General features: G+C 51.1%; 9 protein-coding genes across 9 annotated transcripts; 5 read left to right on the top strand and 4 right to left on the bottom strand.

Annotated features, from left to right (window-relative positions):
- The first annotated feature begins 697 nt into the window (after window positions 1-697).
- BJX68DRAFT_45529 (myosin-binding striated muscle assembly central-domain-containing protein) lies at window positions 698-3830 on the top strand. The gene is made up of 2 exons (XM_071049205.1): window positions 698-1098; window positions 1219-3830. Exons 1-2 carry the CDS (start codon window positions 1018-1020, stop codon window positions 3640-3642), a joined length of 2505 nt encoding a protein of 834 aa, XP_070901042.1. The 5' UTR covers window positions 698-1017; the 3' UTR covers window positions 3643-3830.
- A 1458-nt stretch (window positions 3831-5288) lies between these two features.
- On the top strand, window positions 5289-9499 carry BJX68DRAFT_45591 (glycerophosphocholine phosphodiesterase). Its single transcript, XM_071049206.1, has 5 exons — window positions 5289-5366; window positions 5444-5834; window positions 5895-8717; window positions 8771-9171; window positions 9228-9499. Exons 2-5 carry the CDS (start codon window positions 5699-5701, stop codon window positions 9459-9461), a joined length of 3594 nt encoding a protein of 1197 aa, XP_070901041.1. The 5' UTR covers window positions 5289-5366; window positions 5444-5698; the 3' UTR covers window positions 9462-9499.
- Window positions 9500-10056: 557 nt separating this feature from the next.
- BJX68DRAFT_265138 (TFIIH/NER complex subunit TFB4) lies at window positions 10057-11303 on the top strand (the record flags this gene model as incomplete). The annotated part of the gene is made up of 2 exons (XM_071045175.1): window positions 10057-10102; window positions 10174-11303. 2 exons carry the CDS (start codon window positions 10057-10059, stop codon window positions 11301-11303), a joined length of 1176 nt encoding a protein of 391 aa, XP_070901040.1.
- A 400-nt stretch (window positions 11304-11703) lies between these two features.
- On the bottom strand, window positions 11704-14026 carry BJX68DRAFT_45506 (threonine aspartase 1). The gene is made up of 5 exons (XM_071049204.1): window positions 13773-14026; window positions 13516-13715; window positions 12439-13452; window positions 12276-12385; window positions 11704-12218 (listed from the first exon to the last, which is right to left on the bottom strand). Exons 1-5 carry the CDS (start codon window positions 13877-13879, stop codon window positions 12105-12107), a joined length of 1545 nt encoding a protein of 514 aa, XP_070901039.1. The 5' UTR covers window positions 13880-14026; the 3' UTR covers window positions 11704-12104.
- Window positions 14027-14660: 634 nt separating this feature from the next.
- BJX68DRAFT_233379 (actin-related protein 3) lies at window positions 14661-16378 on the top strand (the record flags this gene model as incomplete). The annotated part of the gene is made up of 4 exons (XM_071039619.1): window positions 14661-14862; window positions 14943-14965; window positions 15036-15388; window positions 15478-16378. The coding sequence occupies exons 1-4, from the start codon at window positions 14828-14830 to the stop codon at window positions 16375-16377; spliced, it is 1311 nt and encodes a 436-aa protein (XP_070901038.1). The 5' UTR covers window positions 14661-14827.
- Window positions 16379-16389: 11 nt separating this feature from the next.
- BJX68DRAFT_233378 (tRNA (uracil(54)-C(5))-methyltransferase) lies at window positions 16390-18358 on the bottom strand. The gene has a single exon (XM_071039618.1). The coding sequence runs from the start codon at window positions 18293-18295 to the stop codon at window positions 16538-16540; it is 1758 nt and encodes a 585-aa protein (XP_070901037.1). The 5' UTR covers window positions 18296-18358; the 3' UTR covers window positions 16390-16537.
- Window positions 18359-18472: 114 nt separating this feature from the next.
- BJX68DRAFT_45475 (mitochondrial 37S ribosomal protein uS5m) lies at window positions 18473-20158 on the top strand. Its single transcript, XM_071049203.1, has 2 exons — window positions 18473-19665; window positions 19718-20158. The coding sequence occupies exons 1-2, from the start codon at window positions 18573-18575 to the stop codon at window positions 19978-19980; spliced, it is 1356 nt and encodes a 451-aa protein (XP_070901036.1). The 5' UTR covers window positions 18473-18572; the 3' UTR covers window positions 19981-20158.
- BJX68DRAFT_233376 (DASH complex subunit DAD3 family protein) lies at window positions 20133-20925 on the bottom strand. Its single transcript, XM_071039617.1, has 2 exons — window positions 20710-20925; window positions 20133-20585 (listed from the first exon to the last, which is right to left on the bottom strand). Exons 1-2 carry the CDS (start codon window positions 20857-20859, stop codon window positions 20331-20333), a joined length of 405 nt encoding a protein of 134 aa, XP_070901035.1. The 5' UTR covers window positions 20860-20925; the 3' UTR covers window positions 20133-20330.
- Window positions 20926-21757: 832 nt separating this feature from the next.
- On the bottom strand, window positions 21758-26128 carry BJX68DRAFT_265132 (SNF2 family N-terminal domain-containing protein; the record flags this gene model as incomplete). The annotated part of the gene is made up of 7 exons (XM_071045174.1): window positions 21758-22619; window positions 22680-22753; window positions 22821-23538; window positions 23593-24023; window positions 24132-25055; window positions 25108-26031; window positions 26105-26128. 7 exons carry the CDS (start codon window positions 26126-26128, stop codon window positions 21758-21760), a joined length of 3957 nt encoding a protein of 1318 aa, XP_070901034.1.
- Between the last annotated feature and the right edge of the window lie 106 nt (window positions 26129-26234).

The following is a 26234-nucleotide window of genomic DNA, read 5'->3' as shown; positions in this document are numbered from 1 at the left end:
TTGAACTGTGAAGCAAACAAAGTCTTGGCTCTCTTGGGAGGTGACTTCAACAGACAGCACAGGAAAAGCAACGTGTGATGGAGGCTGTCTGTGGTTGGCCTGGTGGTGTTTCGCGGGTTCGTTATCGGTGGCCTGTCCGCTTTAAAAGCATAAGCGGATAGCATAACATGGTGTGATAAACCATATAACAATGGTAAGCTTGTTTGTAAGGAGAAAGAACTGGCGAGAGCGTGTGCCACATGATTCGATGAGAGAAGCTGAGGGAGGGCGACCTTATCTGATGCATTCCCCGGAGTTAAGGCCCGAAGAATGTCTGTAGCATTCCAGATCTCGGACTCCCAAGCCTGGCAGAAAGTGCCGGTATACGGAGGAGGCATGAGGGGCGTATGTATCGGAAGGCTCCGTGCGCTTCACCATCACCTCCAAGGATTGGATCATCAAAACTGTAGATGCATTGAAAGTCGAATCTTCGCCCTGTTTGCCACTCGGTCAAGTTCAGTTTATACCTCTGAGATCCCTGTCGCTGAAAGATGAGATCTGGGCTGTAACACGTCAAAAGTCACAGCTGACAAGATCCATAGTTTGGGTAACTGCAGAAAAAAAAAGAAGGGTGCGGCTTCCCAAACGGACGGACGACTTCTGCGCATCTCTCAGTCTCCCACTCAATCCGAATTAAATCACCACTTCATTAGTCCTCCTTTTCCTCCCAGGCCAGCTTACCTTCATCTTCGCCAGCTTCCTTCCTTGCTCTCCATGACTGCTTTCCTTTATCTATCCACCGTCTCGGAGTGTGTGGGTTAAACTTTCACACCCTTCACCCCTCCGCGACCACTTCCTATCTATTTCTTCTCTTCCACCACAACCCGCGCCCTCCGGACGACCCTCGGACGGCCTTTCGATCATACCGTACGGCTCGTCTTTGCGTTTGAATCAACTTCTTGATCCCAACTTGGCGATAAATCTACCACACACTTGTGTCCCACCACAGTACAGGCAGGTACCTGAGCCAAAGCTGAAATGGTTCACGCCACGGGCGAGGAACGCGCCGTACACCTATCGCGAGAGGCTGTTGAGCTGAGGGATGCTGGACATCATGAGGTAGGTATCCTATTTTGCAAATCGCGTCCCGTTTTCCTTTTATCTTAAAGCGGTCTTGGCTGTTTTCCAGTTGCATTGCTCGCGCGGCGGGTGGCTGATCAGTGTCGTGATGTAATTTAGGCCGCTGTCCGAAATCTTCGCGAAGCCCTCTCCCTAGCCCCCGATAACTCCGCTGTTAAGGATGCCTTGCTTAAGATCCAGCAAGAGGAAGGAAACGGTCACCACTTGATCGACCTCTGCCGCCGGTACACCCAGAAAGACGAAAAAGCTGGGAAAGATGCCGCTCGCTATCTCCAGACCGATGGCCTTGTCCCTCCGGAGAGTGTAGCACTGGACTGTGCGAAATTGCTTCTTTCATTCCAGGCTCGATCGCTATCTTCTGTACAGGATGATATTATTTCGGGCCTGGTCCGTCAGAATGCTAGTGTGCGCCAGTATTTCTCGAGCAAGCTTCAAGTTTCCGTGACCACCTTTTTCGATGACATGTACGACAGAGGCGATGGCGCCGCAGTGTGTCTAGATACTGTGGTTTTGGATCACGCCGTTTGGCCCTCTGAGGATGCTCGCCTACATTGCGAACGCGAGCTCTTCCAGCTCTTTATCGCCAAGCTGATGGAATCCGGTCACGACCTAGACGGGCGGTCTCTCAAGGGTATTGCGCGCCTTCTAGCTGTCGATGCGGATCTATTGCGCGACTTGGTCGACGATGAGAGCCTTGATGTGATTGTCACGTCCTTGGATCATCGGCTTCCCCTTGAGTGGAGGAGTCAGGCTACCTTGGCAACAGCCAAATACCTCGAATCCTCACAAGACATTGGTGAAAAGCAATTCATCAAAATTGTCTCTGCCAAGCTGAACAAGTCGCGCACCGATGATCTCACGGTAGCATTTTCTGCCACGGCCGCCGTCTTCCCCGTTGTTCCGGATGTTGCGGCCAGCCTTTTCCTTTCTGATGCTTTTATGGCTGCTCTCAAGCCGCTTACTGGGAGAGACGCCAAGAGTCGCAGAATGGAAACAAGTGTTTTAGAACTGCTGAATGCTGCGTGCATCAACAACCTGAGCCGGGATGCCATTTCTAAGGATCTGTCTGACTGGCTCTCCCACATTCTTACAAACGGTAGTGATCAAAGCTCTGAGCTTGCGGCCGTTATCCTGGCCAAGATTCGGGCAACTGGAAAGGACACTACCACCTCCTCAAACGGTAAGGCTCAGGAGGGTGACAGCCATGTCACTGAGCTAGTTGACCGATTCAAGGAACTGATTTCGAAACACAAGGGTGAAAATATCACGAATGCCATTGAAGGTTTGGCTTACTCGTCTGTGAAACCGGAGGTCAAGGGACAACTTGCTGGAGATTCCACCTTTTTGCGTGGCTTGATCAAAATCTTGCATGAAAAGTCCAATGACACTTCGATTCTCTACGGGGGTTTGATGATCATCCTGAACCTTACCCAATTCCTTCCCACTTTATCCGAAGAACAGAAGAAAATCTCTCAGCTAAAAGCTTACGCCGAAGCTTCTCCAAACGCGAAAAAAGGCCCCAGTGTCCTCGAGAATGACAAGCATGTCATGGCTCGTTGTACCGCTGTGGTTGATGCAGGGGTGGTGCCTGTCTTGGTGGCTTGCGGTAGGAACAACGCGCTCTCGGTTCACGACCTGATCGGTCAAATAATGGTCTCCTTGTCGCGTAACCCCAAGTCGCGGGGAGCCCTAGCACAGCAAGGTGCAGCTAAACTCCTGCTCAGTCTTGCGGCTACAAGCCAAAATGTCTCTGGCTCAAATTCAGACAAAACGATTCGCAACACCTCTCACGCCCTTGCGCGCATCCTAATTTCTGTCAATCCGTCGCATGTTTTTCCACTGTCAGGAGTTCCCCACGTTACTTCAGCCATACGCCCTTTGGTTGCGCTCATTCAAACCCCGGAATTTACGAGTGTATCTACCGACCAAACAGTGGATATGTTGCCGGTCTTTGAGAGCCTTCTTGCTCTTACGAATCTAGCAACCCATCCGGATGCGGCAGCGGCAGAGGCTATCGTCCGACATGCCTGGGATCAACTGGAAGATCTACTGCTCTCCAAGAATCCTTTGATTCAACGGGCCGCCTGTGAGCTTGTCTGTAACCTCATGACTTGCGAGTCTGGGGTGATAAAGATGGCCGACGGCACCAAGCGTGCGGCACAGCGTCTGCACATCCTGCTTGCTCTCACAGACACTGATGATCTTACCACTCGACGGGCAGCTGGGGGCGCTCTGGCTATGCTGACAGAGTTCGATCCGGTTATCGCCGGAATCCTCGATCGACCCCGCGGGGTGAAACTTTTGCTCAATCTTTGCCAGGAAGAAGATGATGGCCTTGTCCACCGCGGAGTGACCTGCGTGCGTAATTTGACATGTGCTGCATCTGGCGATATTGGGCGAAGGGCGCTGGAAGCCGTCAAGCAAGAGGGAGGGGTCGAAATTCTCAGCACTATGCTCAAGAAGACGCGAAATCAGCTAGTGCTCCAAATCGGGGTGGAAGCGCTGAAGCCCTTGGTCGGATAGATGGCGGGGCAGCGACATGGGTCTGCCCTTGACGACTTGATGAAAGCCAATACTTTATTTTCATAGACGCTTTTCCCTCGCGAATTTCCTTTCCCTTCTATTTTTGTCATTTTCTTTCTTTTCCTCTTTTTTCCCCTTCACTGAAAGATTTCTTCTCCCTGACGTTTATTTACTTGTGGAGGTACAGCGTTTGTTGATTGGTTACATTCCATGTCGGCGTGTCAGGCAGGGGTTACAGATTTGGCGTTCTACAGACTACCTGTCTACATTCTGTACTTGGTGTGGTCTCTGTGAAAATCTTTAATGAGTTTACTTAGATGATTAAATTGCATGGTCACTTTTGCAACCAAAGAACAAAGCGGACAGTCTCATAATAATGGAGATCACGCAGCAGCGACTCCATCATGTGACCCACTCGAAGGCTGTTATCCACAGGGCTTTACAATCACGGGATAGAATTATGGAATGGAATGCCGATACTCAATCATCGCGGGAGATATGGAGTGCCCCCAGGAAAAAGCAAATAGTACTCATTAGTCTGTCGGTCTGTTGGGACTTGAAAGGAGAACTGAGCTGGATCGACGTCACAAAAGGTGGAGAGATGATGCCAGAAGTTGATCAGAGCGCATACGTATATGCAGGTTTCTCTAACTCCGGGGGCCAGCTTGCTAGCTTCGGTGTTCCACAGGCTATCATCCAGTCCCAAGATGTTTTCTTTTTCTGCTCCCAGCGCAAAGCCGGACGTTAATCTCGAGAATGTGCCATCGCAGAAAAGAACCGATTTTACAGGAATCAGCTGATACTTGTTGAGGGGGAAAGGGAGGACGGGCTTGCAAGTTTCCCCACGTCTGATTCCCTTGTGAGTCTGAGCTTCAAGGCCCTTGTTGGGGAGGTTGCAGGTGGGGGATGAAAAAGTACCGAGATGGCGGTCTATACTATAAAATCTGCGAGGAGCTTGAAGCTATGGTTGTGCTCCGGAGCAGCCGTCGAGCATCAGTATAAAAAGCCGCCTTCCGCATGACTCCTACCTTATTAATGCTGAAGTCACTGTTTGGTTCCTGACTAGGCCTTTTTTTATACGCTAATTGCCCTCCTTTGTCAAAATGACCGCTACAACTGAGCTCCTACACCTGTGTTGAAGCTGGTATCCGAGTTTTCGGTAAGGTATGAGACTTTCCTTTTTCTTATTTGATTTGCCCTGTACCTTGCATTTCTCTCTCACTTTTATGTCTTGTGGCGAGGTACAGTGTACTGCAGCTATTCTGTGCAGAATATGGCAAATGAGATCTTGTCCGTTGCCCACGCCGAGCATCGGTTCGTTGCGGCCGGGGGTTTAAGGCTCATTCATCTTGCGCCCACCCATGGATCTGAACTGCCCTCCGCCCCTCTTCCCATCAACGAATCCTCAATTCATAATCCTCGGTTGTTCGGAGATGCCCACCGTCTTCGCCACTCATCTGATCTGGTGCTCTGCACCGCAAAGATGACTTGCTGACAATGGTGGTCCTGGCGAGAATCTCTGCTCCACAGTCCACTCTTCCGTTGATCGCAATCCTTCTGCGCGCGTTGACCGCATCCTCTTTTTACTGCTTCATTCTTTCGCCAGTCTTTCCACGTGCTGACTCTCGTTCATCATAGCAATTTTCTATCTCTCTTCTCTTGCGCAACCTTCCCTCTTATCCTAGGGGTTTGCCGCCTTTACGTACCCAGTGGAGGAGGTCCAGGTCTTCCACCTCCCAAATTTACTACAATCATTCTCGTCTTCTCTGAGCACTGACACATGGCGCCTTTTCCTCGAAAGACCAAATTTTTCTCCCTCTCTTACATTCGCCGTACCTCGATCATCTAATAATCCGTCAAATACCTGGATTTCTTTGTTGTATTCCTTTGTTGGAATCTGTGGTCGCGCATTTGAACAAAGATAGCTGTTGACAGCTATCACAAAGCGCCCTCTACCCTATTTCCTCTCATCTTAAGCGACGACTTGGTTGCAGAGTGGTATTGGTGTTATTCGTTTGAATTATACTTGCGCAAGGATTTGGGAAACTCCCACAAGATGAAGTTTGGACGCAACTTGCCTAGAAATGTGGTGCCGGAATGGAGCTCTTCCTATATTCGGTACAAGGCGTTGAAGAAGCTCATCAAATCGGTGGCGGAGAGTGCGAAGGCGGGTCACGAGGCAGATCTTGCCGGTGAGCCATCTGATATTTGCATATCTTGGACCGCGCAGCGGCCCTCCTAACACATTCTAGGCTTCTTCTATTCCCTCGACCGAAATCTTGAGGATGTTGATCATTTTTACAACAAGAAGTATGCCGATTTCTCGCGTCGCTTGAAACTCCTAGCGGACCGATATGCCCAGCCCTTGGATGGAAGTCACTTGGATTCGGAGGACGTGGAAGACTTGTTGGCCGCATTGCTGGAGTTGCGAGGACAGTTCCGCAAGCTACAATGGTATGGTGAGGTCAACCGTCGAGGTTTCAACAAGATCACCAAGAAGCTGGATAAGAAGGTTGGGGCGCAAGCACAACAAAAGTACCTTGAGACAAAGGTCGAGCCTCTGCCGTTCGCTTCCAACACGAGAGTTACAGAGGCATTGAAGAAGATCAATGACTGGCTCTCTGTATTGGGCGACCAGAAGACATTTGATGATGCTAGTTCGACGCACTCCTCTCTCTCCTTGAAGAGGGGTCCGTCTCGTCCCAATCTGAACCTTCCTGCAAACACGCTTCTTACCATTGACGAAGCGTTGCGAAAGGATGATACCCATGTTCTCCTGGAATTGCTTGAAGACCTCAAGGCGGCCGCTGACGAAGCAGGCGAGAACTTCTTCCCAAAGGTTCTTCGAAGTCTCATCCAGCGATCTATTTACTATCGCTCCAAGGCCTGCATTTCCGCTGTTCTGGGCCGTATCAAGTCACTAGAGGAAGATGACGATATTAACAAGCGCAATTGCATTCATCGACTAGTGATTGCAATCGGCCGCGCACAAGCCACCACAGATTCTGAGCAGTCTGCCTCCATGGTTCTGGATTTCCCGCTGGATACATCGAATTACATTACCCCTGCTGCACTTCCGACGCTACAGCCTCCTCGCTCGGTGGTGAAGGAAACGAATCAACCTCAGCATCTAACCAGGTCTGACCCAGCCGTTTCCGTTCTCGTGCACCTACTGGACAGTCTCCGTCCTCATCAGCGAGAGTCTCTCCTATCAAAGGATTTGTCCGGTCGTACGCCACTGCATTACGCTGCCCAGTACGGATTCCGGGTTGTTTGCGAGGTCATTATTGAGCATCTACAGGCCTGGGATCTATTCAATGTTAGCGAGGGAATCGACGCGCCGCGCTGGCAAGATAACGATGGTTGGGCGCCGTTGCATCTTAGTGTCGTTGGTGGGCACCCTTTGACGACCCAGGCCTTGCTGGAGGCCGAAAACTGGAAAGGGCAATTCCAAGATAAGGCGATGATTCGCAAGCAAGTCTCGCGCTCGAGTGCTGTGCTCGCTCTGGCCGTGAAGGCTAATTTTATCGACATAGTCCAGCTCTTGGTTGATGCAAGAGTTGACATCAACTACCAGGATCACCAGGGTGAAACTGCGCTACACGTTGCTGCTCGGTTTGGTCATGACCAATGTGCTCGCATCCTGCTGAAGGGTAAAGATGACCAGAAAGCCGACACAGAACTTGCAGAGCACACTTACTCGTGGACTCCGCTCTTTATAGCGTCTGTCGACGGCTCGTTAAGTGTCGTCGAGGCTTTGATCGAAGCTGGGGCTGACCTTAATCGCGTCGATTCGTCTGGCTGGACGGCCAAGGAACACGCGGCCTTGAGAGGTCATCTTGATATCGCCCGGCGGCTTGCGGAACTCACTCCTGCGCCTGAAATCACCGAAGCAGAACCCGTTCTGACCGTTCCAGCTGTGCCACCTACCACACCTCCGATATCATCCCAGTCGCAGTCTTCACTTCTAGAAAAACGGTCCAATGGCGGGACTTCGACGGGGAGTTCTCCCTCGCGGAGTTCTGAGCCTGTCAAGTCATTCGGACATCGTTATCTCACCGACGAAGCCATGATTCTGGTTAGTCTGGGTACCATGGACAACCGGAAGCATGTAGACGCCGTGAATCTTGACCGAATTCCCATGGAAAATGCCCATGCCACTCAACTGGACACGGCTCTATCCATTGTCGTCTCCGCGAGCGGCGCGAATGGCGAACCCGAAATTATCGATTTACCCGTGCAGGAGAACATCTCGACGGAGCCAATTGTTTTCCACACCGCCGATCCAAGCAAAGTCAGGTTGCTATTTGATCTCGTCCCTACTTATGCTGGATCAAAGGACCAGATTGTGGGACGTGGTGTTGCCTTGCTGTCAAGTGTGAAACCAACTGTGGGATCTCACCGCATAAACCTCCAAGGCGACTCTACCGTCCCTATAGTGGCGGCCAACACTCTGGAAGTGATCGGCTCTATTACATTCAACTTTCTCGTCATCACGCCCTTTCAACACCCAAACATGTCCATCAACCGAGAGCAGACCTACTGGAAAAGTGTCGCTTCAACAATGCTCATTGGACATCGTGGCCTAGGCAAGAATTTCGCCAGTCGTAACTCGCTGCAGCTTGGCGAGAACACCATCCAGTCCTTCATCGCAGCAGCCAACCTAGGAGCCTCCTATGTTGAATTTGATATTCAGCTCACAAAGGATCACGTTCCGGTTATTTACCACGACTTCCTCGTCAGCGAAACAGGAATCGATGCCCCTGTCCATACCCTTACGCTGGAACAATTCCTGCAGCTCGGAGATAGAGGTTCGGCTCGGACACCTACTTCTCCGAAATTGGGTGCTGTTGGGAGGGACCCAAGCAACCCTCCGCCACGTCTCCGGTCAATGTCCGTTGGCGGCGCGGATAGCGACCTCCTTGAGTTGAACGAAAGAATCAAGCACACTCGTGACTTCAAAAAGAAAGGTTTCAAGGGTAACAGCCGAGGAAACCATATTCAGGCGCCCTTTGCCACATTGGAGGAGTTGTTCAAGAGACTACCCAAATCGGTTGGGTTCAACATGGAGTTGAGTAAGCTGTTCTAATTTCATCATTAATAGGCCGATAGCTAACTAGCTTATTAGAATACCCCATGCTATACGAGAGTGAAGAAGAGGAGATGGACACCTACGCTGTGGAACTGAACTCTTTCGTCGATACAGTTCTGAACAAGGTCTACGAGATGGGCCAGGGCCGGAATATGCTCTTCTCCAGCTTCAACCCCGATATCTGCCTGCTTCTGTCCTTCAAGCAGCCGTCCATCCCTGTTCTTTTCCTAACCGATTCTGGCTCTAGCCCTGTTGGTGATATCCGCGCCAGCAGCTTGCAAGAGGCGATTCGGTTTGCTTCGCGTTGGAACCTGCTCGGGGTTGTGACCCAGGCGGAATGCCTCGTGCTATGTCCCCGCCTGATCCGCGTTGTCAAGGAGTCTGGTCTTGTTTGCGTATCCTACGGTACATCGAATAACGACCCTCACAAGGTCAAGGTAAGCTTCATCTAGAAACACTTGGCTCATCAACAATGTCTAACGCCGTCCTATAGCTTCAAGCCGCCGAAGGCATTGACGCTGTCATTGCCGATTCAGTCCTCGCCATCCGAAAGGGTCTCACCGAGCATGAGGGCAAGGGCGGATCTACACCTCGTATCACTCCGAATGCTAGCCCGTTGAGCCAGCCTACTATCGCGGCTCTCAAGGAAGCATACAAGATTCCTGTCTTGAACCAGACGGAGCAGAAAGATGATCATCTGCATGTCAAGCCAGACGCATTGCTTTAGATCTGCTTATAACGTGGTCTGATACTGTCAGGCTTCCCGTTGCATTGAAATGATCTGGAAGCCATAAAAAGAGTCACTAGCATGCTGATCCACTGGGGACAGCATATTTTAGATAACACCGCTCCTTCACTATGGTACGGAGCACTAATAAAACTATTTGTCGTATCATAAATATTCATTTAGGACTGAGAATCTTGGAAAAGTAAATTGCGTGTTATATTTATCGCTGCCGCGATGCTCTGCGACTTCATTCGATGTCACGTGCCGGCGGAACCATGACCACTTTTTGATCACGATGCGGAGCTCGAGATCTTGAGCTTTTGATTGACAGTAACAGACGGTCTCCGAGCTCTTTCTTCTATTACTCGGAGCCGAACTAAGATTTTCTGGGACATATCATCTTGTTAATCCCATCAAAGAAACTGTTGGGCAGGAACTCCTGAATCTGCCTTTGTGAGGGAGATTCAGCCGCTGTTCCATAATGCTCCTCTCCTTCAAGTGAAAGCTCGATCACTCTTTGCGGCCTTAGCTGGTACTCGCCAACCTCCACACCGTTTCAACAATATCATACCTCGGATCTTCTTCGACTGTGAGAATGAACGCCGTAGATGCAACAGAGCACTATGAGACGAGTGCGCACGGTAAGGCTCACTTTGCTCCTCACCAGCTCCGATGTAGGGACAAGAAGTGCTGATGATGAAATGAAATCCAGATCCGGCACCGTCTCTCCTAACGGTCATTCTTGACACAAACCCACACGCCTGGGCGCTTCTTGAACAGAGCGACAAGAATCCACTCACGTTTTCAACGGCGCTCGCCAATATCCTCGTCTTCCTCAACGCCCACCTCGCCTGCAACTATGCGAACGAAGTCGCAGTTGTCGCCTCGCACAGCCATAAAGCTGCCTGGCTCTACCCTTCTGCGTCGCAGTCTACACCGACAGACTTAGATGGCGACGTCTCCATGACCGCGGACGGCAGTGGCCACACCGACGCCAACGGCGACAGCGGCAGTCAAGTGAACAAATACCGCCCTTTCCGCATCGTGGAGGAACAAGTCACGGCCAACCTCCGTCAGCTCATGGACTCGACTGGTCGTGATGACATCAACAACACCAGCTCGACCATGATGGCCGGCGCGCTGACACTGGCCCTCAGCCACATCAACCGACGGACAATCGCCTGGGCCGAAGCCCACGGCGGCGGCGACACATCCTCCCTCACACGCTCCGGCGACCCAGACACCAGCGCAACCTCGATGCTCGCGCGCCGTTCCACAACGACAACCGCCACAAACGAGGGCGGCGCCGAGGGCCTACAGTCGCGCATCCTCATCATCTCCGTCAGCAGCGCAACAGGCTCCGCGCACCAATACATCCCGCTCATGAACGGCATCTTCGCCTGCCAACGCCTGCGCGTCCCCATCGACGTCTGCAAACTCAGTGGCGACGCCGTCTTCCTCCAGCAGGCTTCCGACGCAACAAAGGGCATCTACATGTCCCTCTCCGAACCCCGCGGCCTTCTACAGTACCTCATGATGGCATTCCTTCCAGATCAACGGTCCAGAAAGCACCTCGTCCTCCCTACCCGCGTCGACGTCGACTTTCGAGCAGCCTGCTTCTGTCACCGCCGCGTTGTCGACGTAGGCTTCGTCTGCTCCATCTGTCTCAGTATCTTTTGCGAACCGCCGGAAAACGGCGACTGCCTGACTTGCGGGACGCATCTGGATATGGGCGCCTACGGCGCGAAGCCGGCACTTATTGCTCGAAAGAAGAAAAAGAAAAAGGGTCGTGCGAATGGGGTCTCGGCTACGCCGACACCGACTCCTACGCCGGGTCCGTGAGACCTTTCGCGTTGTCTACAACAACCTCTTCAGTCAACGATCTGAAGTCAGGTGATGGTACCGACAAGCATGGCGTGTCCCGCCTCCCGCGAACCACATCGTGAGCGTTCCACAAGAATGAGAAGGTAAATAATGCCCCCGAAAGCACTTGAGGTATTTGACTCGATTTCAAAGTGCTGTCAAAGCAAGTACATCACTACACGGCAAAGACACCTACATATAGTGCCTCCTTTTACCCAACCGGCACAACGAGTGCAACACTTGCGAGGAGCATATTTGCACATATCTTCCTACAATCAACCCCTTCGAGGGCCATATACAGGCCCTGATAGCCTTGGCTGTCAGGTGGAGGCGGCCGGTTCCATAGGAGAGCTTACAGCTAGGGCTGTGTCCTTACGACAGGGAGCCGCAGAAACTTTGTAACAACATAGTACCCACAATACCGGACAAACTGAATGAATTTATTCAAAGACAAGATCGATCATTAGAAACAGCGCAGGACAGTAATAATAACGTCAATGTCGGTTGCTAGGGTATACACAGCAGGCGAACGCGGACTGACTCGCCTATTCAAGTTGCCCAAATCAAGGGCTATGTTACAAAAGCGAGGGAGAGCATTGGGCATGAGGAAGGAGGCTTAAGAGGCATGAAAGGCTAGACGGTGCCTAGGGCAAGTCATCGAATCTTCGAGGAGCCTTGAGCAAGAATAAGAGTTCTGAACAAGCAGGAGCACAGGCGATGGCGTCACGAAGTTCTCAGTGGGCTGAGGCTGAGGGCATCGGATAAGCTCTTCCCTAATCGTCAATATTTCTTTGAACGAAACGCTTTCCCTCCTTGCGCAATGGTGCCGTGTCCAGCACTGCGAGACATGACCGAGGAAGGCTTCTTGTCCTCACTGCTCATATTAGCTAGTACCTAAGACACAGAAAGGTTAGCAATCTATCAATGCAATGGCCGTTCACCAGAACATACGAAGGAATCTGTGTTGTGAGCAAAGTATAGATAAACGCCGTCTACCGTCTTCTTGACTGTCATGATACCGACCGATCCTTCGCAGTGACTGGCTCTGACACCAGGATGACCTGAAACAAAAGTCAGCGCCTTTTGTCCAGTTCTCAGGTGATGAGTTACATACCCATGAAGTCTGTTGAAATCATCGCTGCCATAGCTTCGTCTTCTGTCACCTCCTCGAAAGAACCGTCGGCGCGTTTTCGATGTGAGTAATATATCCGTGATGCACAAGTTTCAGCAGCCAAGGTTGTAGCAATGTGCTCGCCGGTACCCGATGTGACAGTGGCAACGCATGTTTTGTCGGGGTCATTAGGATCGATTGGTATAACGCAGGTCCCAATGCCATTAAGGGCAGCGGGCCCAATTCTGCCCCTGTGTTTCATTCCGATTCCCCCAGAGGAAGACCCTGCGGCAATGTTGCCAAGGCTATCTACAGCTATAGCCCCCACGGTATCGCTGATGTGATCCTCCGTGACGCCGAAAAGATCCGGCTTGGGCCCGTCACCACGGCCACCGGATGAAGCTGAAGGCACATCGATATCCATGAGTACGCCGGGGTTCATGTTGGGTCTTAGTGGATTGCGATGGTAAATCGTGTTGGGAAAGGCACCGGAAGCCTGTCTCTTGAATGGCGTTTCATCCACCAAATTATCACTCTTAGCCTTCGATCTGTTGGAGTGCGGAGGAGTGTGAGGCTCAGATACCGACGAACACCCGCTGTCTTGCACGTCGCGGTGCGCGCTCTGTACAGTGGTCATCCCGGGGCTGCTTGTATCCATGGAAGACGACTCAACTGGGGCAGATGATGCCGACTGTGTGCTCGAAGGGCTCACCTCGAATTGGGCGTAATAAGACTTCACTGGACGGCGATAATAGAGATTGTCGACATCATTCGTGCCCTGAGACCTAGCTCTTTGGCGAATGTCCGCTTCTTTGAGTTCTTGTTGCCACTGAACCCATCTCTGTCTTGCAGGGCTGGATACAAGACCGTCGTGGGGGAGTACTACTAGGCCTTGTTCGTATGCATAGTCCGTGGCGCCCTGTCCCACAAGAAAGTTTGGAGGAACACGGTGTAATGTCAGAGGCTCTTTGGAGGCATCCAAAATAGTACGTGCCAGTGAGATAGGATTCTTTACCTCTGGGGAAAGCAATCAGCCTCAGGAAATCTGGCATCCGAAAGAACGAAGTAGCGAATACTTACGCGCAACGGCTCCAACCGCTCCACTGCGTCCGAGATGGTCAACGACAGTGGCATCGCATTCAACAGTACCTTCAATCGTTGTATTGCTACCATAGCCTGCATTGGTTATCTCCGCATCTTCCAAGTACATTATAGCGACCTCAACAGCATCAACCGCGGAGCCGCCATTCCGGAGCACGGACATTGCCACTTTTGCGGCACTGTTTGATATTAGCCACTGTTACTGGTGGTCAGAGCAACGGGACGGGGTCACCAACCCCTCGCAGACTTTCATATGAGGTTTCTCGAAGTCTCGGCGGTGGTAGCCTGCGCCAGCATGGACGAAGATGGCGGAGACATGTCTTCCTTTCTTGAAACGATTCATGACGACCTGGCTTGCGTGGACTGCGAACGGCGTGGGAGATTTCCGAAGAAGGGGAGGTGAAATTTGATGGAGGCTCTTGACTTTCACTGTCGCATTGCACAACAACAACTAAACAAGCTTCATGGGGGAGATTTTTTATGCGCTCAATTCTAGGGTGTTGGCTCAAAACAAAGAACACTCCAGCAGGAAAGCTGTGAAACTAAAAGGCCGCAGAAAGAGAGGGATTGAGTTCAGAAGGGAGATGATTATAGGTAACCGCTCTAGATGATAACAAGACCAGGGAATAATAAGTTCCTAGGTGCGGTGTAAGAATAAGGCACACAGGAAGAATATCTGACGAAGGGAAAGCGAAAACAACAGAGCAACACTTAGGAGTAGACGAGAGTGTGAGGCGATAGAGCAATGGTTTGCCAGAAAGTATTGGATGTTGAGTGTCGAGTTCCTTCCTTGGATTCCAGGATAGCGAAAGTAGCTGCCTCTTTTAGGAACATGGGTTACGGTCATTCCCTCCATCAGACTGGGTAAGTTGCTGGTATTAGTACCCCGTCCAGGGAGGATAGGTCTGATAAAGAGAAAGTTTGTCCATTCTAGCAGTGTTGCAAACAACAAGCGTTGTATACAAAATGTGACAAAGATGTACTAGAAGAGCCTGGCCACCAGCCACAGCTTGTGGCGTATGCTCGAGACGGAGTCGTTTCTGATTACGTACGGGTCCCCCACCGCCTGCCCAGCTATGGCGGATGCGCTAATCTGCCTGCCTGCCCACCTCCAATAGTCTACCTCCAGGCTGAGCCCCCTCCTCGCTCCCAACCCCAACTTCCTTTCATTTCTCTGTTTTGTTCTCTCTCAAGCCTCCAGGTCTGCCTTCTCATCCAGACCTATTCCCTCCTCATTCATCTCGCGAATTGGTAGACTGGGGTAGTGTGTGTGCGCCCCAAATTGCCCGCCATGGCTTCCCAAACCCCAGCCGTTGTCATGGACAAGTATGTCATTTCCCGCAGCAGCTACAGACAAACAAACAGCTCGGGGAACTGCAGCTAACTGTACATTTTCTATCATTTAGCGGAACTGGGTATTCAAAGCTTGGTAAATCCGTCTTCCTCCGCCTTACCCGGACAATCCCCCGCACTGAACTCCCGGAGCTGACAGCCCCTAGGATTCGCCGGTAACGACTCGCCCTCGTTCGTCTTCCCGACTGCAATTGCTACGAAAGCTGGTGCTGGAAGCGCCGGAGGTGGTGCACGCCCCGCTGTCGCGAATAAACCTTCTTTTTTGGCCTCGGGTGGTGGAAGCTCACATCTCTCTGCGAAGCGTGGTACGGAGGATTTGGACTTCTTCATTGGCGATGAGGCTCTGTCAGCTGCCAGCGGCCCTGGATACGGTATCAATTACCCCATTCGCCATGGTCAGATCGAGAATTGGGATCAGATGGAGCGGTTCTGGTCGAACTCGATCTTCAAGTATCTGCGCGTCGAGCCCGAGGATCATTACTTCCTGCTCACGGAACCTGTGAGTCCCAGCTTGCTACCTATTTACTATGCTTTTACTATGCTGTTACCATCGCTCAAGAAAGCCACTGACATGGGTCCTGTAAATAGCCTCTGAACCCCCCGGAGAACCGTGAAAACACCGCTGAGATTATGTTCGAATCCTTCAACTGCGCCGGTCTTTACATCGCTGTTCAAGCTGTACTTGCGCTAGCCGCTTCTTGGACATCTTCCAAAGTGACCGATCGTTCTTTGACAGGGACGGTTATTGATTCTGGTGACGGTGTTACGCACGTTATCCCCGTCGCAGAAGGCTACGTCATTGGTTCTTCCATCAAAAGCATCCCGATTGCCGGCCGAGACATCACCTATTTCGTCCAGAGCCTGCTTCGAGACCGAGGTGAGCCGGATAGCAGCTTGAAGACCGCCGAGAGGGTCAAGGAGGAGTACTGTTATGTATGTCCCGACATTGTAAAGGAATTCGCCCGCTACGACCGAGAGCCGGATCGGTTCCTGAAGCACACCGTGACTTCACCCAACGGGCGCAGCGTGTCGATTGACGTTGGGTATGAGCGATTCCTTGCCCCCGAGATTTTCTTCAACCCCGAAATCTACTCTTCCGACTTCCTCACCCCACTTCCCAATGTTGTGGATGGTGTTATCCAATCCTCTCCGATCGACGTTCGAAGAGGCCTCTACAAGAACATTGTGTTGTCCGGAGGTTCCACCCTCTACAAAGACTTCGGCCGACGCTTGCAACGTGATATCCGACACCTGGTTGATGCTCGTATTCGTGCATCCGAAGCACGCAGCGGTGGAGCACGCAGTGGTGGTCTGGACGTGGCTGTCGTGACGCATAAGAGGCAGCGACATGGCCCGTGGTTTGGAGGCAGTCTGCTGGGACAGACTCCGGAGTTCCGCAGTTACTGCCACACCAAGGCAGAATACGACGAGATTGGCCCTAGCATCGTCCGAAGATTTGCCCTTCTCGGTGGCCCTGGTAGTACTTAAGAGTTGTTCTGTGCGTGATATCTTGTCCATAGTATTCTATTCATGCCAATCAAAACCCTCGTTCCGAGTAATCACGCGCTATATCCAAAGCTTTTGTACATGCACACCGAACACACTGAACGCCCATGAAGATATCAAACTATATATCGGTGATATCACTTCACGCCTTCTCCTTCTCTTTCGCCTCTGCTTTAGGAATCGTCACCTTATTCAGAATGGCGACGCCCTCAACATGCCCTGTCTGTGGGAAGAAGTCAAAGCCTCGAATACTCTCGATGTCATATCGGACTCCCAGCTTCTCATTACCCTGAACCATAACCGCCACGTCGCGTGCCTGCGTATGCACATTACAACTGACATACACCACCCTTCGGGGCCCATACTCCAGCATCTGCCGCAAAAAGTCCTCGCTGCACCCCTTGCGCGGCGGGTCGATGACGAGCAGTGTCTGGTCGGACGGGTAGGGGACATCGGCGAAGAGGGTTGTTGCGTCTGCGGCGGCGAAGCCGGTGTTGCGGAGTCTGTTCATGCGGGCGTTTTGACGCGCGGAGACGATCGAGTCGCCAGCGACGTCGACGCCCAGGCTGGATTTAAAGAGGGGAGAGAGGGTTATCGTGAAGAGGCCGGAGCCGGAGTAGGCGTCTAAGAGGTATTTGATGGGAGAGGCGGCGGTAGAAGTGGAAGAGGATGAAGAGGAGGAAGGAGGTGCGAGGGCGTGCTGCCGGATGTATTCTGTGAATCCCGAGAGGATGGAGTTGTTGTTTTGGAAGAAGGCGCCGGCTTTGTTGCTGAAAAAGTAGTCGTCTACGTACTCGACGGAGACGGCGTTGGGGTCAGTCACGCAGCGCTTTTCCTCGGTATAGTTGTCGTGCTTGACGCGGATGATGTCGCCGGATTCTTGTTCTGGCGTGTTCTGGAGATCGTAGTTGACTGGAATCGCCGGGTTGATGTTTGGGTCGTCCTTTGGGATTCGGGCAGTGGTCTCGCGGAGGAGAATGGTTGCGCCTTTCTTGTACTTGTGGATGTTCTGCGCGACCTTCTTCCTCTCAGATTTGAGACCTTCTCGGATCACGTCTGTACCGAGCGGGCAGTCTTCAATATCCAAGTCCCGGCGTTGGTTCTTGTAGGTGTAGCCGATGGGCGGCACTTCTGTTAGGCCTTGAGACTCCTTGTGCTTCCTCGATCGTCCGCCAGGAACGGAAAAGTGCGGCGTGAGCTTTGTTCTATATCCGTACTGCAGAGGGGAAGGGAATGTGTCTCCGATGGCAGGGATCAACTCCGGAATCAAGCCGGAGAAGTTGGCGTAGGCCTTTTCCACGATGCGCTTCTTGTGCGCGAGCTGATCTTCGTAAGATAGCATTTGCAGCTGGCATCCTGAGCATTCCCCAAAGTACTTGCATCCAATCATTTCGTCTTTCCTTTGCTGGCCCGGTTCAATGACCTTGATAAAGTCCGCCATGGTGTATTTTAGGACAGGGAAGTGTCGCACCACTTTCACGAGCACCTTGTCACCAGGAACCGTAAAGGGAACCACGTAGACATGATCACCATTGTCCGAAAGTGCCAGTCCATCGCCGGTTGAAGAAATCTCCGAAACTGTGACTTCGATTTCTGTAAAGGGCTCGGGAAGGGTAGGTTTCGTGGGAGTTAAAACTTCGCCGGACGGAGTGTCGGTTTCTGGCTCCTTCTTTTGGATAAGCTTGTCAATGTCGGCTTGCAGGACCTCATCAAAACCGGTAGATTTGTCGCGCTCAAAACCGCTTTTCTTCTGTTTCTTGTTGTGGTTCATTATGACTGCCCGATTCCCATAACGGAACCGCGAAGGGATTTCAAGTGTGTGCTGATAGCGGGCTGGGGTCGGGGTAAGGATGTGGCGTTGGAGGGGCCGGTAAAAAGACAACTGCAGAGAGCGAAACATGTATAATGCCGGGACGCAAGATAGATCTGGGTTGAAAAGAAAAATGGGGAGGGTCCCAAAAAAAGGAAGCTGGAGAGAGAATCTGGAAAGCAGAAAAACGCGGGCGCTGATTGGTCGGGACGGCGGCTGAGAAATTCTCTCCTTCAGGCTTCCGCCGGCCGCAAAAGTTGTCCTCGACTCCTCCACCGATTTACCGAATCCCCGGTCCACACCCGTCCCTCAAGCTCGACTCTCCTGCTCTCTTCGGGGTGAAGAGGCTGGAAATCAATTCGCCATCATGAGTTTCGCCCGTCCGGCTAAATGTTTGATCTGCAGCTTCTCGCGCACCGCGTCGGTCGTCGGGCCTCGCGTGCCCCGTCGCCAGTTTCAATTGTCAGCCGCGCGATTCTCTGACGAAAAGCCGAAACCCCCAGTTGTCAAGGAGGAGCCGAAGAAGACGTTGGAGATAAGTAAGGAAAGCCAATCGACCGCGCCGGAGCCGAAGGGTGAGGTACAGATTCGTCTCCGGGACCTCCCGCGAACTTTGAAGCCGGAGCACTTCAAGGAGTACACAGAAGCAGAAAAGGCCGCGCTCAGCCAGCATTATACACCAGAGCAGATTGCTGCGATTGAAGCCGGTGAGGCAGCAATTGATCCGGAGCATCTGGCGACCCAATTCGGTATCCGGGAAGACCCTCTGGCCTTCAAGTATCTCGATGACTTTTCGACGATTGAACCCGTCGTTGACAAGCATGTCCGCGCCCCTGAATCCAATTCCGATTACACTGCAACCCTGAAGACCGAGGAAGACTTTATCGATGACTTTGCCAAGTTTTTCGCCGAACTGCCCGAGAATTTTACCATGTCTGATTGGGTACGGTTTGCGGAGACGAATCGCATGACCGTCGGGAAAGAGGAGAACGAATTGAATCCGAGCAGCTCGCTTGTGCCAGCCTTGTTCAGGGCGGGAGAGACTTTGGAAGGGCCGACCGATAAACCACCGAAGTACTACGATGCCGGAGAGCAGGGAGCGAAGGCTCAGGATGAAGAACCGTCTGACGAGATGAAGGCGCTACTGAAGGCTACGGGGTACAGTATGAAAGAAATCTCTGCTCTGAAAGTCAAGACCCTCGTGAGTCACCGCGTTGTCAACCAGACTCGTCTGGGTAAGATCCAGAGCATGTACATCCTAGCTGTCGCTGGAAATGGAAAGGGTCTCCTGGGTATTGGGGAAGGGAAATCAGAAGAGCCGTCAAATGCACAGGCTCAAGCCTGGCTTCGTGCCATCAGGAATATGCAGCCCGTTCCGCGGTATGAGGACCGCACCATCTATGGCGACGTCAAGGGGAAAAAAGGTGCGGTGGAATTGAAACTAATGAGTCGCCCGCCTGGTGAGTCTAAATCATTTCCCAATAGTTTACCAACAGGCTGACAGAAATCCAGGTTTTGGTCTCCGCTGCCAGAGTCTGATCTACGAGATGTGCCGCGCCGCCGGTATCAAGGATCTTGCCGCCCGCGTTGATCGGTCTCGAAACCACATGAACACGGTCAAAGCTGCCTACGAGGCCCTTATGAGCCAACGCCTTCCCGAGGACATCGCCCGCGCTAGAGGAAAGAAGCTGATTGACGTGCGAAAGGTCTACTACTCCGGCAGAGATGTACAGAGAGCCGCAGGACCACGTTTTCAGCGCCAAAATCTGGCATAGTAGGCCCTGAACTGTACCATTGTACCATAATGGCGCATCATTTGACGAACACATTACTGGTTCCCTTCTGACGATGCATATAATTCTCATTCTGTGTTCCATCCAGCATCTACCGTGTATTTGTACTCTACCGCATCCATCATACATTTCAAATCAACTCTTTTTTTTTTCACGTTCGTATTATCGTCTAAATAAGGGTATATTCGTCGCAGCCTATCCCTGCGTATCCCTGCCCACACACTCGCAAAAGTAAAGAAAATAATCACCATCAACGCCGAACACCAACCAACTCCAACTCCACCAATCAACCCAATTCAAACGAGATAACTCCTTTGTCTCCCACCTCCTTTTCAATATTGATAACTCACATCCCCAACATCATACCCCTCCTCGCCCATAGGAACAGACCCCGTTTCTTCTTGCTGGTGGTGCTGCTGCTGCGCCGCTTCCTCGCCCTCATTTATCATCTGCTGCTGTAGTACGATACTGTACACACTCGCTTTGAGCAGTGTACACACGGTCGCTGTCTTTCGCTCGAGCTGACGGAGGCCGTCGAGGGTCATGGATGAGGGGGATTCAGCGAGGTCGGCGAGTTTTGTGGAGAGCTGCGGTATATTGTTAGCGGCGCTGTGAGGCATAAAAAAATCCTCACAAATAAGAAGAAGAAGAAGATTAATACAAAAACAGATTCGAAGTCTGTGGGGCATTAAGGAAGGGCCTAGTGCGTACCTTATTAACATTCCCCAATAACCGCGCATATTCATCAAGAACCTCCTGCTCAAGATCGGAGATGAATGGGTGGGAGGGGCGGAGGAGTGGATTTGGAGGTTCTGAGGGTGGCGTTGTGCTTCTGGAAGGGGTTGGTGTTGTATCTGCCATTTTGAGTTGGGTTTTAGGCAGGTGAAAAGGTGCAATTTGCGATCTTTCGTGGGATTTGAGGAGAGGAGGTTTGTTTTGGGTTGGTGATGCGGGGCGGCGAAGTGGGGATCCTCAACATAGGGTTGTTGCTTGGTGTCTTGCGGCCCTGCTGCCCTGGGTTTGAGCCTGTATTAGTATTATCTACAGGACTTTAATTTCCATCATATATTTGTTTGTTGGCCACTCATGTCCTACTAAAGCAAATGATATGGTTCCAAGACTGCGTCAAATAAAGCACCTCTTGGTCAAATATATATACATCTTAGTGGAGGTTTTATCTGAACTCCAACTTGAAATCTCATACTCAAAACTTATCCAGTTACATTGGGGAACGAGAGCTAAATACGGTGATCAGCGCTGTTGCGCATTTCATTACAATGTCGAGCTCAGTGAAAAGATATGTCCGTTCCAAAAACTGAAAAAGGCACTCCCTCGGCCGCATGCTGCTCGTATGTTAGTGTTCTTGTTTTGTGTAGGATAATTCGACGAGAGATTAAGCAGGTGAAAGAGCCTCCTCCTCATCCTAGTCTTTGCTTAAGTGCCATGATTCTAGTCCAGTATACGGCAAGGATGGAGAGAGTAGTTGGGGTGATTCCAGGTATAATCCGACAGAGTTGAAAAAAAAAGTAATGTCATGGGCACTTCAACATCCACAAAGTCGATAATATGTGGCACTGAAGCCGTACATAGCTAGGCTAGCGACTGCATAGCCCAACATGACCACAAAACTGGCACCCACCTGGCAGCGAAATACATGGATGGCTCAAGCGGGACCAAGATCTTGGCTATCTAAATGCCAGAATACAGAAGTGTAAACATAGATCACTAGTAACCCTAAACCAAAGTGTAGATTTTTCAATCAAAGACCTTTCTCCCTTGCCTTTGCCTGATTTTCTTCGTTCGGCTGTTTGAGCTTCTTAACCCGGGCGACTGTTTTCTTCGGAAACTGCTTGTAATGGATATGGATGGACTTTTCCAAATGCAGCAGCTCCAGCCCATTGATCTTGTTGTACAGCAGCCGGAGTCCGAGAACCAGAGAGTTTTCCTCCGCAAGGTCCGTTTCGGTCCACACTTTTCCGGGTGCTTGCTTAAGGAGGGTTTGTTTATGCCTTGTAATGTCGTTTGGCTTGTCGTCTAACAAGGAAACATCGACGTTTGAGGTGTCTCCATCATCTTCCTCACCTTCCTCATCTTTCTCATCTTCATCTTCATCTTCATCATATTGCTCATCTTCGAGATAATCATCATCTTCAGCCGAGGTGGCATCAGGCTCTGAAAGCCCTGCCTCCATAAGATCGTATTCATCATCAGAACTTTCTCCTCCTGTATCGATATATTCTGGATCCTTAGTTCTGAAGAAGAGGCCGTCGTCATCGCCACTCTCATCGTAGGCTGATATTCGCGTCCGGTCTCGAAGATTCCTGGATTTAGAGGGGTTGGGGGAGGCTTGAAGCTCAAAGAGCTTGGGCTTTTTGTTCTTAGTAGGAGTAGACGCAGAGGCCGCCTCCTTCTTGATAGGCGTAGTATTCTTGTTCCTGTCCTTGGAAGGCGACTTTGGCTTGTCTTCGACGGGTACAGTGACCCGAACTTTCTCCGAGTCACGCAACAGGTGGAACTGATCGACCTCTTTCTGGAACTCGTTTAGCAGAATCACCAGAAGCTGCGCAATAGAAGGTTCACGGGCGTTGGCGGCAAGTTGTAAGGCTGCCTTTTCTGCTTGCCTGTTTGATTATTCTGTTATCAGTCAAGAAACCAGCAAGAGTAAAAAGGCCATTCTATACCTGACACCTCTAAACTGATCGTGCGAATTTGGAGTAACTCTTCTAACAACAGTCAGAGGAAACTCGGACGTAATCTGTGGAGCGGGGCGTCGTCAGCCAAATTCATTCAGGCGGAGATCGCGATATAGGGCAACCGCTTACCCTGAGAGCACGGCCAGCGAGCTGGCTCTCTTGTGCCCGACTTCTTGGAAGACTCGCAATGACCACACGATTGCATGCTTTGTGCAAGTTCAAGCCAACTGCACCGACATCGTATAGCATAATAAGCACCCTGAGTGTGCTATACTCGTCATTGAACAAGTCTACCATTTTAGTCTTGGCCTGGTGCGAGAGATCGGCGTGAAAAACTCGTGCATCAATCAGGCATGCTCTCAAGACCTGTTGAAGATAAAACGCTTTGGCAGGCGTTGTTTCGCCGACGATAAGCTTCTGATGATGGCCATAAGCAGCTTTATTGACCCTGTCCAAGGCCTTCACGGTAAGAAGCTCTTGAAAAACCAGCCGTAAGACCGGAGAGCCCTGAGTGAGGTAAAGGATAAGCGAGTCTGCTGTCTGCGCCGACGGTACACCCTCTCCCCGCGTGAGATCATAAATAAAATGAGCATCGAGTCCCCTCTCTCTCCAATCTCGGATGGACCTCACATAGGTGTCGCCCTTGACGCTTTCCATTACAGCGTTTAGTCTTGCCATCTTCGTTGCGAAAATTGCAATGCCGAGCTTGCGTAGGGCTCCTGGTGCAGCCATGAAGCTTCGCTGAGCCTGCGTAAGATGTTGGTTGTTCGCAGGGACTGGGTCATCGGGTGAAAGTACGTCGCCCCTTTTCTGTGCCTTCTGCTTCTTGACCTCTGCAGCGAACTCACTGTCACGTTGAAAATTAGTAAACAGAATTATGGGGGAGGTAAGGTAAACACACTCTGCACTAGCTCTATGCCATATTTGATACTCCAGCTCTTCAATAGGTGGCAGACTGACGGTCGCGGTCTTGTAAGTGACTTTTTTGAAAAGCGACTTCAAGCTAATGGGCTCGCCTGACACATTGGGGAGTGTGGACCCCTGGGAGCGCTGGATACTAATCACATCCAACATATCTCGGAACCGCGCAGCCACTCGCAGATGTAGACTATTTTCACGGCGCCTGAACATTCCTTTCAGAGTTTGCGCGTTCAGTAGCTCAATACGAATAGGGCTTATTGGATCAAGATCAGGCAGGACTGTCGCCATATCCTCTGTGCCAATGTCCTGTATCTCTTCGTGCGTCTCAACGTCTTCGGGATGCTTATCAAGGTACGATAGTAGGGTCTTACGGGCCGCTGGCCATAATAAGCCGACTAGACCAATCAAGTCCTAAATATAAATGTCAGTGAAAAGCCAAAGTACGAAGGATGGAAGGCGATCAAGATTCAAGTCCACGCCATCCGCCGTTCAAAGTTGGTTTTCTGGACGACTGCTCACCTTCGCTGCGTTGAACATGGGAGATGCCGTAGCAAGTATGATCTTGGGAAAGTCGTGGACACTGAGGACTGCCCAGGTATTTGTCTCAGGGTTCTCGACCTTCTGCGCCTCGTCCGCTAGCAGAAGGGAAAACTTGCGTTTAAAAGGGGTTGTCCAGACAGTCCGCGTTTCATAAGGTTTTCCTGGAACTTGGCTTTCCTCCACGCGGCCTGTACGCTGTCGATGAGTGGCATAAGAAGTTATGATGATAGCCTGGCGGGCCATTTTGTTATGCTTGTCGAAGATATATCTGAGGCGTTCAGGTAAGAATTCAACGTTGGGGAACTTCTTCATTGCACCAGCTGGTATGACTGACAAATCCGTCATGCGAAACGCAGAGTCATCATAGGACAATATTGGTATAAGACACGGCCAGTGATCGTGAATCTCAACCAGCCACTGGCTAATTAATGTAGGCGGAACGACCAATAGCACTGGCTTATGGCATTCGTTTCCCTCCTTGTCCTTTTCCATATACAGGATACTGTGTAGAACAGCCGCGAGTAATGTTTGTTTTGTCTTTCCGAAGCCGGTCTCGTCCGCAAGTATTGCGCCGTGTAGACAGATGTCCTTTAGCTGTGCCGCAGCTTCACGGACCATGTTCGCTTGTGGGTGTTGCAAATAATCTGTTGCGAGAAGGAGGGCCTCAGCGTCGATCTGTCCGTACAACTTAAGAATGATACCAACGGCGCCAGAGATCTGGTAATGGTAGAAATGAGATGTGACAAATTTCTCGAGCAATGGCGACTTGTAGAGACCGTCCTCACGTTGGGTCGCTAGCAAGAGCCGCATACACAAGTCGACTGGTGGTCCGGATCGATTGTCCCCTCCTGCGAAAGCCTGTTGCAGGACATAGTAGTCGGATTCCGAAACTCGCTTCTCTTCCTGCACAAAGCCTAATCAGAGAGGGTAACACTTAGCTTTGGGGGCTACTTACTTTATTTATGAACGCCTCCTCCTCGATGGCAGCCCTGTGCACCTGATCTTGCGCTGCTGTGATCGAAGTCTTCTGGCCGTTCGTCAGCTCAGCAGGGAGCGTGTTGATTTTCAACCGCGCCGCTTTGGCATTGTAACTCAGATTAGCCAGTAATCGCTTCTGCCACTTCCGGCGCTCTTCCTCTTTATCAACGTCGAAGCCGGAGTAGTACCGCTGCTGTTCTTGTTTGGATTGGAATACCTTCGGCTCTGGCGCAACCCCAATCTCTTCCATTGGATCGACGTCGACGTCCGACTGGAAAAAATACCTTCCAACCGTAGATTTTCGGTGACCAATGCGTGACGAATTCAGCTTTACATTGGAATCTTGAAGATCGAAAAAGGTACGGAGTTCTGGAGGCGCTTCGAAGCTTTCGTAGATACTCTCCTCTGGATCATTGACCGGCGCAAAAACAACATACACGTAATATGCGGGATCTATTCCCTTGAAAAGCTCCAGTGTATCATCCCACGGGTGTGTAAGAATGTCTGTTTCAACATCAAAACCGAAAGAGGTGTGCTGTAGACGTAGCGACTCAATATCCATGCCTATGTCTTGACAATTATACAGACGCCTGATCGAATCTTTGAAAGCAAAGATACTGGTCATGAGCCTCGGATCATGTGGGCAGCAGATGTTATGACTGGGTATATTGATGCCCTTTTCGCTCGCCACCTGCAAGATGTTGTCTAGGTTTCCCCTGGATCGCTCCCAATGGATGTGGACCTCAATGGGATTAAGCGTCTCTGCTTCGACGACCTGATCAGGAGGATCGAGTAGTTCATTGGTTTCTTGAGCTGCGCCAGGATCATTTGGGACCTTCAATATCTCGTGCAATGACTTTCTGGCGATTTTGGGCCTCTTGCGTCTTGTGTGTGCGGGGACCTATAACCCCATAATTAGAGCGGAAGAAAAGTAAGAGACTTAATGAGCACCAGTAGCACTGGTGGTATTTTACCTGGTCCAAGTCTCTTTTCACCATTCTGGCAGGGTGGTTGGGAAACAGAATATCCCTGGGGATGTATGAATTTCGGAGCAGAGTGCTGGACGGCAACGATGGGCTAAGACAAGCAAGCTGCGAAGATCCA

This window comes from Aspergillus pseudodeflectus, assembly GCF_044049435.1.
Source record: "Aspergillus pseudodeflectus strain CBS 756.74 chromosome Unknown BJX68scaffold_13, whole genome shotgun sequence".
NCBI lineage: Eukaryota > Fungi > Ascomycota > Eurotiomycetes > Eurotiales > Aspergillaceae > Aspergillus > Aspergillus pseudodeflectus.
The sequence above is the reverse complement of the archived record's forward strand: the minus strand, read 5'-3'. Positions and strand labels throughout refer to the sequence as shown.

What these genes read in the sequence shown, in the direction of transcription:
- BJX68DRAFT_45529 (XM_071049205.1), top strand. Translation starts at nt 1,018, where the DNA reads ATGGTTCACGCCACGGGCGAGGAACGCGCCGTACACCTATCGCGAGAG. An exon ending in GGGATGCTGGACATCATGAG is followed by an intron (nt 1,099 to 1,218) that starts GTAGGTATCCTA and finishes GATGTAATTTAG; the next exon opens with GCCGCTGTCCGAAATCTTCG.
- BJX68DRAFT_45591 (XM_071049206.1), top strand. Translation starts at nt 5,699, where the DNA reads ATGAAGTTTGGACGCAACTTGCCTAGAAATGTGGTGCCGGAATGGAGC. An exon ending in TCACGAGGCAGATCTTGCCG is followed by an intron (nt 5,835 to 5,894) that starts GTGAGCCATCTG and finishes AACACATTCTAG; the next exon opens with GCTTCTTCTATTCCCTCGAC. An exon ending in ACGACCCTCACAAGGTCAAG is followed by an intron (nt 9,172 to 9,227) that starts GTAAGCTTCATC and finishes GCCGTCCTATAG; the next exon opens with CTTCAAGCCGCCGAAGGCAT.
- BJX68DRAFT_45506 (XM_071049204.1), bottom strand. Translation starts at nt 13,879, where the DNA reads ATGAATCGTTTCAAGAAAGGAAGACATGTCTCCGCCATCTTCGTCCAT. An exon ending in CATATGAAAGTCTGCGAGGG is followed by an intron (nt 13,716 to 13,772) that starts GTTGGTGACCCC and finishes AATATCAAACAG; the next exon opens with TGCCGCAAAAGTGGCAATGT. An exon ending in GATTTCAACAGACTTCATGG is followed by an intron (nt 12,386 to 12,438) that starts GTATGTAACTCA and finishes CTTTTGTTTCAG; the next exon opens with GTCATCCTGGTGTCAGAGCC.
- BJX68DRAFT_233378 (XM_071039618.1), bottom strand. Translation starts at nt 18,295, where the DNA reads ATGTTTCGCTCTCTGCAGTTGTCTTTTTACCGGCCCCTCCAACGCCAC.
- BJX68DRAFT_45475 (XM_071049203.1), top strand. Translation starts at nt 18,573, where the DNA reads ATGAGTTTCGCCCGTCCGGCTAAATGTTTGATCTGCAGCTTCTCGCGC. An exon ending in ACTAATGAGTCGCCCGCCTG is followed by an intron (nt 19,666 to 19,717) that starts GTGAGTCTAAAT and finishes ACAGAAATCCAG; the next exon opens with GTTTTGGTCTCCGCTGCCAG.
- BJX68DRAFT_233376 (XM_071039617.1), bottom strand. Translation starts at nt 20,859, where the DNA reads ATGGCAGATACAACACCAACCCCTTCCAGAAGCACAACGCCACCCTCA. An exon ending in TATTGGGGAATGTTAATAAG is followed by an intron (nt 20,586 to 20,709) that starts GTACGCACTAGG and finishes AATATACCGCAG; the next exon opens with CTCTCCACAAAACTCGCCGA.